This window comes from Apodemus sylvaticus, chromosome 2 (genome assembly GCF_947179515.1).
Source record: "Apodemus sylvaticus chromosome 2, mApoSyl1.1, whole genome shotgun sequence".
NCBI lineage: Eukaryota > Metazoa > Chordata > Mammalia > Rodentia > Muridae > Apodemus > Apodemus sylvaticus.
The window spans coordinates 29,120,285-29,133,061 of NC_067473.1; the positions used below are offsets into that span (position 1 = coordinate 29,120,285).

At 42.1% G+C, this 12,777-nt stretch overlaps 1 protein-coding gene across 1 annotated transcript in view; it reads right to left on the minus strand.

Annotated features, from left to right (window-relative positions):
• Positions 1-4,514: 4,514 nt before the first annotated feature.
• LOC127678343 (serum paraoxonase/arylesterase 2) overlaps positions 4,515-12,777 on the minus strand; it is a 32,592-nt gene continuing 24,329 nt past the window's right edge. The window contains exons 4-9 of the mRNA XM_052173216.1: positions 11,582-11,747; positions 10,924-11,050; positions 8,835-9,035; positions 6,819-6,900; positions 5,980-6,108; positions 4,515-5,348 (exon numbers count right to left, since the gene is read on the minus strand). Of these exons, the coding sequence (XP_052029176.1) occupies positions 5,190-5,348; positions 5,980-6,108; positions 6,819-6,900; positions 8,835-9,035; positions 10,924-11,050; positions 11,582-11,747 (864 nt within the window). The 3' untranslated portion in view covers positions 4,515-5,189. The remainder of the gene's footprint in view (positions 5,349-5,979; positions 6,109-6,818; positions 6,901-8,834; positions 9,036-10,923; positions 11,051-11,581; positions 11,748-12,777) is intronic.

Consider the following 12,777-nt stretch of genomic DNA (forward strand, 5'->3'; position numbering starts at 1 on the left):
TGAGTTGGAATCTCCAACCCCATTTAAAGGTTGAGCATGGCCACATGCACCCGTAACCCCAGTGCTGAGAAAGCCCCCCCTTTTTTTAATTGAATATAATCTTCATTACATTTCAAATGGTAAAACCTTTCCCTGTTTCTCCCCTCCGCAAAAACCCCCAACCAGTCCTCCCACTCCCTGCCTCCACATATATACCCTTCCACCCGACCCACTCCCACCTCCCCGTCCTCGATTTCCCTTTGTTGGGGCATCTATTGAGCCTTCACCTGAGCAAGGACCACTCCTCCCACTGATGCCTGACAAGGCCTTCCTCTGCCACATTCGTCGGATGGAACCATGCTTACCCCTTTGTTGATGGTTTAGTCCCTGGGAGTCCTGGGGCGTCTAGGTGGACAAAATCATTGTTCTTCCCATGGGGCTGTAAACCCCTTCAGTAACTCCAGACCACCTTCCAGCTCCTCCATTGGGGACCCCATGCCCAGACCAATGGTTGGTTGCTAGCATCTGCCTCTGTATTTGTATGGCTCTGGCAGGATCCCTCTGGAGACGACCATGGCATGCTCCTTTTGGTATACACTTCTTGTTGTCCACAGTAGTGTCAGGGTTTGGTGACTGTTTATAGGATGAATCCCCAGGTAGGGCAGTCTCTGGGTGGCCTTTACTTCAGACTCTGCTCCACACTTTGTCTCCCTTATTGCTCCTGTGAGTATTATGTTCCCTTTCTCAGAGGAACCAAAGCACCCTCACTTAAGACCTCCTTCTTGAGCTTCCTGAGCTGGGAGAATTGTAACTTGTTTATTTTGAGCTTTTGTGCTAACATTCACTTATCAATGAATGCATACCATGTGCGTTCTTTTGTGATTGGGTTACTTTGCTCAGGATGACACTTTCTAGTTCCATCCATTTGCCTAAGAATTTCATGAATTTATTGTTTTTAATAGCTGAATAGAACTCCATTGTGTATATATACCACAGTTTCTGTATCCATTCCTCTGTTGAAGGACAACTGGGTTCTTTCCATTTTCTGGCTATTATGAATATGGTAGCTATGAACATAGTTGAGCATATGTCCTTATATCATGTAGGAGCATCTTCTGGGTATATGCCCAGGAGTGGTATAGGTGAGTCCTCAGGTAGTACTTTTGTCTAATTTTCTGAGGAGTCGCCAAACTGTTTTCCAGAGTGATTTTCCCAGTTTGCAATCCCACCAACAATGGAGAAATGTTCCTCTTTCCCCACATCCTCTCCAGTATCTGCTGTCCCCTGAGTTTTTCATCTTAGCCATTCGGACAGGTGGAAATCTCAGTTTTGTTTTGATTTGTATTTCCCTGATAACTAAGGATGCTGAACATTTCTTTAGGTGCTTTAGAGCCATTTGCTGTTTTGTCCTATTGACCCTGTCCTTTGCCTTACAGAAGCTTTGCAGTTGTATGAGGTCCTGTACAGAGTCATATTGGGGTGTCATGTCACCTGGTAGGAACTCAACATTGATCAAGGTGAACTTCCTCTCCTAGCTTTTGTTGGGTGGGGACTCCTGCGCTATTCAGGATTCTGCTCAGAGTGAAGGTGAAGTTCATTGTTCCTCCAGGTCTACGAAGTCCTGAATTAAGCAGGTGACCTGCCAGCTGCCCAAGTGGTGGAGCCAATACCCAACGAACAGCCAGACCATTTCCCCAGAACACACCCCGAACATGGGGCCTTGATCAGCAATTGGGTTGTCCTGGCCTCCGATCTTTTTGCCGCCCCCCCCCACCCCATTTCTCCCCAGCTTCTCTTCCAGGGACCCAGTTTGCAGTAGCTGCAGTTACAAGGTCCCATTTATCAATTCTTGTTCTTAGAGCATAAGCAATTGGTGTTCTATTCAGGAACTTTCCCCCTGTGCCCAATTGAAGACTATCTCAGAAGATGGAAATGTCTCCCATGCTCATGGATTGGCAGGATTAATATAGTAAAAATGGCCATCTTGCTAAAAGCAATCTACAGCAATCCCCATCAAAATCCCAAATCAATTCTTCATAGATCTAGAAAGAGTAATTCTCAAATTCATCTGTAATAATAAAAAACCCATGATAGCAAAAACTATTCTCCACAACCAAGGATCTCCTGGGGAAATCACCATCCCTGACCTCAAGCTCTACTACAGAGCTATAGTGATAAAAACAGTTTGGTATTGGTATAGAGACAGGCAGGCAGATCAATGGAATAGAATTGAAGACCAAGAAAAGAACCCACACATGTATGGTAACTTGATATTTGACAAAGGAGCTAAAAAACATCCAGCGGGGTGGGGGGGAGGGGTACGGGGGGAACAGCATTTTTAACAAATGGTACTGGATCAACTGGAGGTCAGCATGCAGAAAAATGCAAACTAACCCATTCTTATCTCCTTGTACAAAGCTCAAGTCCAAGTGGATCAAGGCTCTACACATAAAACCAGACACAATGAAGCTTATAGAGGAGAAAGTGGGGAAGAATCTTGAACACATGGACTGAGGAAGTTCTTAAAGCACCACAATGGAAAACAATAGAGGAAGCTGAATGTCTTTCCCTAACCTCTGTGGCCACATGTATATAAACACACACACACACACACACACACACACACACACACACAGAGAGAGAGAGAGAGAGAGAGAGAGAGAGAGAGAGAGAGAGAGAGAGCATGCTACAGTACATCCCTTAAGTGCCAAATCCCAATTGCAGTATCTGTTGTTTTGGGCAATGATGACTTAATTACCCAAGCCTTTCCATCAGCATACAATCATAAAAATGTTATCATAAATAAACACACATCATACTTACATTTGATAAAAGCAATCTCTCATAATCATTAACACCCCAAATCAGAATTTACTAAAAACCTTCCCTGCTTGCCTAAGCAAGGCGGTGTTTATTAATGCATATCCACTTTTCCACAGTCGGAATTTTGAACAAATGTAAGAATGGAAAGCAACCTCACTTGATGCCTATTGTCCTACGCCATTTCTTATGAATGTGTCATTTTAGACAGATAGACATTGCTATCACCCCCTAAAATAAAAACCTCCCCTTCTGGGATTGTCTCCTTAGGTAAATATTATTTAATCCTGTCTTATTCATCTGTGACCTAACATTTTCTCTTTAGACAATGGAAGCAGCAAGAGGCATTACTTCCTTGGCCTGAAATACATTCCTGATTCATTCTTAACTGAATAAACTGAACAATCAAAACTAATAAGTAACAGAAATATATAAATACAAATACAGGCTAAAGGAATCAAAGCCCAAGTTTAAAAATACTTATGCAGTTTCCATTTGAAAGCCATTAAATTATACAGCAAAACAGAACTCAAATTAGTATCTTCAAAGCACACAAATACACACACAGACACATACAGACATACACAGACACACACACAGAGACACACACACAGACACACAGACACAGAGACACACACAGGCATACACAGACACACACACAGACACACATACAGACACAGAGACACACACAGACACACACAGATATACACACACACACAGACACACACAGACATACATGTACATACACACACATACATACACAGACATACACAGACACACAGACACACACAGACACACACACACAACAGACACACACACAGACACACATACACATACACATACACACAGACACATACACAGACATACACACACAGACACACAGACACGCACACACAGACACACAAACCTCAGAACTATTTACCATAGGGAATGCTCTGCCTCTATGACAGTAGCTTCATGTAATTGCTAATGTGCTAATGGCACGGGGTCTGTCATTAGAAACAGATTGATATTCACCCTTAGGAGGAGTGTGACCCTGACAGGCTGTGAAATGTTAACAGTGATACAATATCGACATGCACTCCCCTCAGGCTGCAATTAAGATTAAGTGAAATAATGAGGGTACCACTTCTCAACTGCTGGACATTTGATAACTAACAGCCGAGCATCTTAAAGGGAATGAGGAAGAAGTGGGAAAATGAAACAAAAGGCTTTGAGTAGGTGGTTGAGAGCGATTCATAGGAACGTCCTTTATAATAAAATTTTAATTAAAAAATACATAGTGACGATGAAAATAAATATATTAATCTCTTTCTTTAGGACACAAGAAGGCTTTTTGGAGATAGAGTGGAAAGAAATATTCCTCCAGTGATTTTGAAATCTTGATCTTGTCTTAATGTATTCACTGACAGGTCTAGGCATCTGACTGACAGGTCTAGGCATCTGAGCGCATCTCCCCTGCCTTCTGGTCGCTGAGCAGGTGAGAAGATTCCAGCTCTAAGCCTTTATCTCCCCTCTGTGTCTAAAATGGAATTGTATTTAGGGACAGAACCTGTGGGAGATGCCTTAAGAACTGAACATGTGAAAGTTGTCTGTGACATAGGTAGATAGGCCTCTGAGAGTTCGAGGCCACCTTGGTCTACACAGCAAGTTGCAGGCCAGTCAGAGGTACATAGTAAGATTCTATTTCAAATGAAAGAATGAATACATTGAGCTACAGTGTTCAGTTGTTTTCTTTTATTGTTTTCAATAAAGAGCCCCTTTCCATTGAGCGTTCATGTCAAATTAGTGTGACCATTCATTCATTCCTGTCCAACGCAGTCCCTGAGGAGTCACTTCCCCCCTGACCTCCTCCAGAGGATCTCCCTTGGGAGTTAAACACAAGCAACCCCCTCCCCACCCCTCTGCCCCAGATTTTGGTTAATCTTTAATACAATTCTAACTTGTAAAACAGTAAACAAAGCCGGAAGTACAAATCATCAAAATGTGATCTATCAGTAGTCTTGAACACGCTCAGTAGTCACAGCATAGGGACCGAGGCCACTGTCATTTTTGTCACTCTCCCTGTTTCAGTGAATGCCTACATGGCGAAGGCACGGAGAAGACCCTCTGTGCAAATGCATTCGCTTCACGGAAAAGCAGCTTCCTTCTTTCTCCCTGGATCAGCATAAAACAAACAAACAAACAAACAAACAAGACCAATAATAAAGTTCATTTTTTGATGCTAAAAGCGCATCAGAATTGTAGGGCCTTTCCTTATTGAAATAAAAGGAACTACGTATGTGGTATATTACTAGGTCAGTACTGATGGTTAAATGCCATCAGAATTAGCCATTAATCAAAAGAGTATTTTGTTAAAACTTATTGCATTTGCATGCCAAAAATGCAATTTAGAGTTCACAGTACAAGGCTCTCTGGTATAAAGTGCCTACGAGAAGTTTCCTATCATATATGGTCGCCACAGAACTTCCCTGGAGGACAGACCCGTTGTTGATATACACCGTTGTCACCGACGGCTTCTCGGATAGAATGTTCTGAATGCGGAGAACCTACCCAGGAGATACGAAATGTCAATAAAGGACCCACACACCCATACCACTCAAGCACCAATAATCCCTCGTGTTCCCCAATGACACCTGATTAAGAAGGCATGCTGCTGCAAACAGCAGTTACCAATCTCCTTAATGCTGAAATTAAAGTACTTTCTCCACCGTTCAAAGAAAGGACTTTTTAAAAGCACCTAGTCATGCCATGCCAACACAGGATTTTGTGTGATTACAGCCATTCCACATTAATAAAAATAGGCTCCCACCACTGTGCCCGCTTTGACGCTGTTTCACCATGCACAAAGCTCATGTCGTGTGCTGAGCTGACAATAAACAAGGTATTTTTAAGATTGCCAGCATACCACATGAAAGTGAACAGGGCCTGTGTCTTTATAAAAATTACTTTTGACTAGTTCCCACCATAATTTAATACATCAAAAGATTATTTTTCTCAAAGCATTTGAGCAATGTAACATTCTGCCAATTATTGGCTTAAAGCAATTACAAAGCGACCTCCCAGGTTTATTGTATTATTGGTTTAAAAGAACTAACAAATCATCCTTGTGACAGTTTATTCCATTATTAGTTCAAAGGACTTGAATAATTAAGGTGGAAAAACTCAAAATATAGGAACCTCTGAGGAGGGAGGATGGTTCGGGTCATACACGAAGAGCTTCTGGCCATTCGGGTGACAGCCGACCCAGATGTCGCCGGAGGAAGGATCAATAGATAAATTGTCCACTAGCGTGCCCAATTGCAGAACCTTACGAAAAAATAATGTCAATATCTAAATGACGCAAGCAACCTGATGAAATAATTTAGAGCTAACCTTTCCTGCTTTTGTGGGGGGGGGCATTACACACATCTCCCCGCACCTGCCCTTCTGACACCAATATCGTTTAAAATTAATTTAATGAACTGGCTTGAAGCCATTTTTCATCTTCCCTGAATGTAAGAAAACTTGTTGTAATCCACCTGTTCAGATGATAATAACGGACTCCTTTTGCTTTAAAAGATGCACAATGATCAGTTAGCTTAAGGAAGTGCATCAAAGCAAGATAGGAAATTCTTAATCACCCTAAAATATGTGTTTGTTGGTAGAAAATAATAACGGTGAGCAACTCAATTTCTACCTTCATTTATTATTGAAAAAACTGAATGTTCATAAATCTTCACTTCAAGATTCAACTATTTTTTTTCAACTGTGAAGAGTCTCATTAGATGTCATCAATATATCATGGAACAGTCCTAAATCTGTTGCCAATATCACTCAATCCACTGTAGGCTGCAGTCATTGACTATCTTAGTGACAGCTGCCAACTTTTTGGTTGGGAGGGTGACATCCAAGAATGTAGACTGGCTACCTTGTCTGGACCCATGTTGAGGCATTAGGGTGATATTTTTCTAGTTAGCTTCACTATAATACTGCAAAGAACATTCAATTAACATCTACACAGGAAACTACATATTTACCTTTAGTTGAGTTAAATTCATGTTAGGTTGCTTTTCCAAAACATGGATTTCATGAGCCAGTATGTCGGCCACGTAGACATACCTGTTCAGAAAAGACACTAGTTAGCACTTCCCGACAGCGGAGACATCTTAATACACCAGAAAAGAGAAGGTACTGAAACCGCTTAGGAGTTCAGTGAGATGCCCTGAAGGAATGCTTGATAAAGGTCAACTTTTATTTAAAAAAAATAAATAAGCTTTCAAAATCAGTTTAGAGTTATTTTAACAAACATGGTGTTATTAAATTCGTTTTTAAAGGATTTGTAAAAAAAAATCAATTGACTATAAAGTTCAAAATATTTGCCACTGAAATAACCAAGAGTTTATTTTTAAAAGAAAAACCTTTTACCTTACATTAAATAATTAAATATTTTTATCATGTACATATTAAATTATATGGCATGGAATACTTTAAATATTTCTTAATATGTATTAAGTAACATATAGAGTCTTAAGATAAATATTAATCCAGAGTTGCATGTCTATACCTAAGGGGCAGTGGTGAAGCTAAACTGGTGAAATTGGAACTCAATATTCTATGGCAACTGTCTCACTGAGCAGTCTCCCTGATTTAGGTCAGAATACCAGATTGTGTAAGCTAACATAGGACAGGGTCATAACTTTGCTCTTCAAACATTTCCAACACCTTGACTAGTTCAAACCGGTTTGTGCTCATGAACACCTAAGTCAACAGCACCATGAAAAACAGCTCAATTCTAGAGACTGAAGAAATGTCAGGGTGCTGACAGACCATCAAAGGAGGGGACACTTGCACAAGACAGGAGGACGGAGCTTTGTGAAAGCCAGTGAGGCAGGGCAAAGGGGTGTGAGCTTCAGAGGGGTGTCAGCAACATAAAGAGCTAGCTGTCTTATGGGAAGTGTGGAAACTGAAACAGGAGTGAGGAGCTACCGTGACAGGCCAGACCTCTCCTCCCTTGGTCTGACAGAAACCTGGACTCTGCAGAATGATCAGAAGAAAGAAATAGCTTGATATCAAAGGGCTGGCTGTGTCCAACCGTGACTGGGTATGTTCAGTCACAGATGGAGATGACCGTACAAAGACGGCAATGGCCAGAGTTTCAAAGATGGAGGTAGGCTGAAATCAAGCTGCAACAAACAGAGAATATTAGAAGTAGAGAAAATAGAGATTTGACTGGATCGGGCAGACTGGGCCAGTTGGAAATGCTTTGAATGATCTATATTTGTTTTCTGTGCTAAAAGGGTAAAGACAGATTGCATCACAAATTGAGAGCACTTGATTTGTCAAAGAATGTCAAATTCACAGCCCATTTTAATTGTGGTAGTTTAACTTGTTCAATGCAGTAATGCAGGAAAAAAAAAAAAAAACCCTTTCATTTAAGTTGTGATTGTACACATGAAAGTAAGGAGAGAACTTTTGGTAAACAATTGGGCAATATATATTAAGGCTAACATGAAAAAGATGCACATGAGGTCTAGTCATAGGGTGTCATGCTACAGAATTTTTATACAAGTATTCAAATAAGTAGGATTCACAGTGAAGTAACTGGTATTTTTCCTGTGGAAGTCCAAAATCCTCAAGTGTAACCAGGATGTTTTAATGATGTCTTTGAGAATTTTTACTTTCAAATAATAACTGGATGTATTGTGGTGGTGAGAATGAGAAGAATGAAAGGGTTTGGGGAGAGAAAATAAACGCAAGTTACATAGCCATCAACAGAGAAATGCTTAAGCCAGTTTAGAATCATTGCTATGATGGAATGATATGGTCAATAGAACGACATTAATAATTTTAAATTTTGTTCCGAAGGAGGCATTTTAAAACCTGGGATATTTCCTTTTTGTCCTATATTTAAAATGTCCAATCATTCTATTATAGTGTTACTTAATATGCAAACTATATTGTTATACATAAAAGTGGTATACTGAAACCAAAGGGATTCGGATTTTTGGGACAATTTATTTAAAAGTGGAGCTACCAAGTAAAGGGCTGTATACTTTTTATCAGGTGAAATATTGATCCCGTTGGCTGAGTCGAATCCTTCTGCCACCAGCTTGACTTCTTCTGGACTGTAGTAAACAACATTTGCCCACCGTAGGTTCAAGTATGTCTCCAAATACTTCAAGAAAGGATCGGAGAAGTAGTGGTCATTGGTGGCGTAGAAGTGGGTGGGCCCAACAGCTATGATGTCATTCACACTGCAAGAGAAAAATACCACGGGAGAGGAAATCCAAGCCCTGTGATCTCCACGTAGAAGATTAGATGAATGCTCACAAGCTTTTCCCAGCAGAGGTTTTACATTTTGGGAAGTTTCCAATCCCCTATCCCAAGAAAAGGGAAGCGATAACCACACCATAATCCAGAACCAGAAGCAATGCACTATGGTGGCACCTGTACGAGAACAGTTTCACATAGTACCTCAGGAACTAGAGGGCAGGGCCTTTGGCAATCATGGCAGTCCTTTAAGGAAGGAAAGAGATCTAGCGGGTACAGAGACTCACACGTAATCCCAGAACATGGGAAGTAGAGGAAGGAGGAACTTGAGTTGAAGCTGAAACAGTGCTACACAATGAGGCCTTATCTCAATAAATATATGAATAAATGAATAAATAAATGTGTTTTTTCCTATTATTATCTTTTTCTTTTCTTTTCTTTTCTTTTCTTTTCTTTTTTTGGCTCAGGGTCTCCTATAGGGTAGGCTGCCTCTCCTGGCCCTTCTAACCACCCACTGGTCCTGGTATTACGCGTGTGTACCATCATGCCCAGCTAAATGCATGTTTTCTGACACATGCACTACCTATAAAGAGGGAGCTGTTGGCCCGGGCCTGACTGTCATTACGCTGTCAGTCCCATCTCTCCCTACCTCGTTTATTCTGCAGCTGGACTTTTCTAAGGCCCGTTGCTTAGTCATTCGTCAAACGAAGGTTGACTGTTCAATTTCTACCTGCCTTACCAAGCTGCCAAGCCCAGAATGAACAAGCATTCAATAAACACTTGCAGAGAGACAGATGATGAAATGGTTGGAGACCGGCGCTTCAAGTGAGAGACTGATATGCTAAAAACAATTACGGTTTCTAACCGGTTAGGCAAAGGTGTTATTAAATTGAAATTCCAATTATCTTATGCAAAAATTTCTGAAAGAGCTGCTTTCTTCTCCGTCAAATGAAAAATTCAGAGCTACAAGGTAGGCTTTTTCTTTTCTTTCTTTCTTTCTTTTTTTTTTCTGAAAAAGCTGCACAGTTTAGACACTGCCTGATCAGTATTCGTGCTCCTATTTATTATGAAGTACATTTGGGGGAAGAGTGATTGGACATTACATGCTTATAACCTAGATAGGGGAACTAAAGATTAAAAAGTATCTATCAAGTTTCAGCTTAAAGCAGGAGCGTAGTGCAAGCTGGGCTGGGAGGGCTCCGTGAGTCTTCTGTAGTTATAGACTGCATATTCTTGCCATTTTTCTAGTACTGGTCCCTTCCAAGGCAGATGCTCAATTCCGCAGGGATTTGACCCCTGGCTATCATGACTGTGCTTTGTATAAAGCATGTAAGCCTCTCAGAAGACAAGCTGCACCTCCGGGGAAGGCCAGTGTTTGACCGCTAAGTTATCTGAGATGAGGCCATAAAAAATGGTAGAGTTTATCAAACCAGGCCTGAGGAGTGTCGCCCTGAGGTCTGACATTTCATCATCTCTCAAGAAAGGTTGTTCAGAACACTAATCATTATAAAGAGTGACATTGTTCTGATCTACACATAAGTACACACACACACACACACACACACACACACACAGAGCGCACACAGACACATGTACATACACACTGACACACACATATACACGCACATGCACACTTACACAGACACATACACACTGACACGCACATGCACACGCACACAGACACACACACACACTGACATGTACACGCACACGCACACAGACACGTGTACAGACACACGTGCACACACGCGCACACACTGACATGCACATGCACACACACACACACACATGCACACGCACACAGACACCTACACACGTACATAGAAATGCTAGCCATAGCAGGCAAGTGAGAACAATGGGGAGAGTAAGTACCTGGGAAGCAGCTCATGTTTAATGGTTTTCAGGTGCAACAGAGAATTTTCTTCTTCTTGAAATTTAAAAATTTCCACCATGCTCTTGAAATCCGGGTGGTTCACAACAAAGAGATAAACTGTATCATCTAAAGGTTGCAAAGAACAGAGCGTTTCTAACTTTCTACGTTATAAGACACATACACAGAACCCGTGGGCAGGCACTGCCATTGCAGCATGGGCAGGGAAGGTTGAAGCTACAAGCTGTTCAACGCCCAAACAGATCATTCCTCTGGCTGGTCCTTCCCATTCCCACTGACCCGGTGTTAGTGCTGGTCACTGGTTCCCTGACCTTTAAGATGGAGTGGCCCACACTCTATATACAGAATTCATGCCTAACACATTCATAGACTCATTTGGAGATAAAGCTCTTTTTAATGCAGTGATCGGAGCAATATGAAAAAGTCTGGAAATCTAAGACCTTTGGTTGTTACTGTTAGATACGTCAACATGCAGCTTAGGAGACATATGAACAAGCTATTGGTAGGAAGAACACAGGCTTGTTTCATGGGGTCATTGACTTCTTCCAGTGGGGGGGGGGCGCGGGGGAGAGGGTTACTTCCCACAGCCATCCATAAAGCCCTGCGATTTCTTCACCTTGGCAAATCATCAGCTCTTACCATCATCTATGAAAGTGCTAATGCCATGTGGGTTAAATGAGGCCAAATCAAAGCCCCAGCTGACTCTTAACTCCAGCGCCCTCGGTTTCTCGTCTCTGAGATCCATCATCAGTATCCCTCCTGGCTTATCTGGTGCAAAGCTGTGGAGCCCTGGAAACTTGAGGCCCTTTGGAAACAGTGGGAGGAAAAATTAGACACAAACTCTTAAGTATGTTCTTGAATTAGGTGTCTACTCTACATGAATTATAAGTAGCAACTTCAGTTAAAGTTAGAGGCATAGAGCCACAAACACAAAGGAAAGGTGGGACAGAAAGCCAGGAACACAAAAGGAAACAGAACAAAAGGAGACATCTGAACAATAGATAATTTTGTAGAGCTCTGACAGACAGCTCTTTGTTCTCTTGAAGGGTTATCAATAGGCGGTGGACTGAGAGATGCCAGGTAGAGCAGGGGGTCGGGACAGTGGAAACTCCCCCATCCCATGCCAGAACTCTGCACAAGGCTGGAAGGCCTGAGATCTGGTCTGCAAAACCTGTTGGTGTTATCTTGAAAGAATATGCCTCACACAGACATGGGTAGATGACTCCATCCCTCCACGGCTACCTTCGTTGACACTGAGGACTTGGGAAATGGCTCTGTTGCTTCTGCCCTTACTTCCTGATCATATATGTTCCCTCTGCATCCAGATTGTTGTGACAGATTATGACACACCTTTAACCAAAATCGCTAATGCTCCCCAACTCGGTCTGATTAGAAGGGGAGATTTAAGATGGCTTGAAGGGCCTGTGTGATGGTCCTTTCTCACCCTCCCTATCTCCCATGCCCATCTCTCTCTTCACCCCATGTCCTTCTCCCATACCTACAATGTCTTAGGCATCAAGGCTTCATGATTCTCTGCAATAAGCAAACATGTTCTCAAGCCAGGATTTACTCCCAGATATGCCTGCTCAGAAATGTTTCCCTCCCCCATCCAAGTAGGATCAACTGTCCTGACCTCGCCTATCCCCCTCTTCCTAGCTTGCCTTCCTCTACCTCCCCAGTGCCGTTGGCATGGATCTGTAGTGATACCTATGTAAGCAGCTTCGCTGTAGGTAGCATGGCAGAGGATGCTGCCACTGTCTTCTGTCCAGCTAGCTTACTCAAGCCCCAGGGCTTGTACACCATTCTTGCTGTCTGAAAGCCTCTTCTCAGCTTAT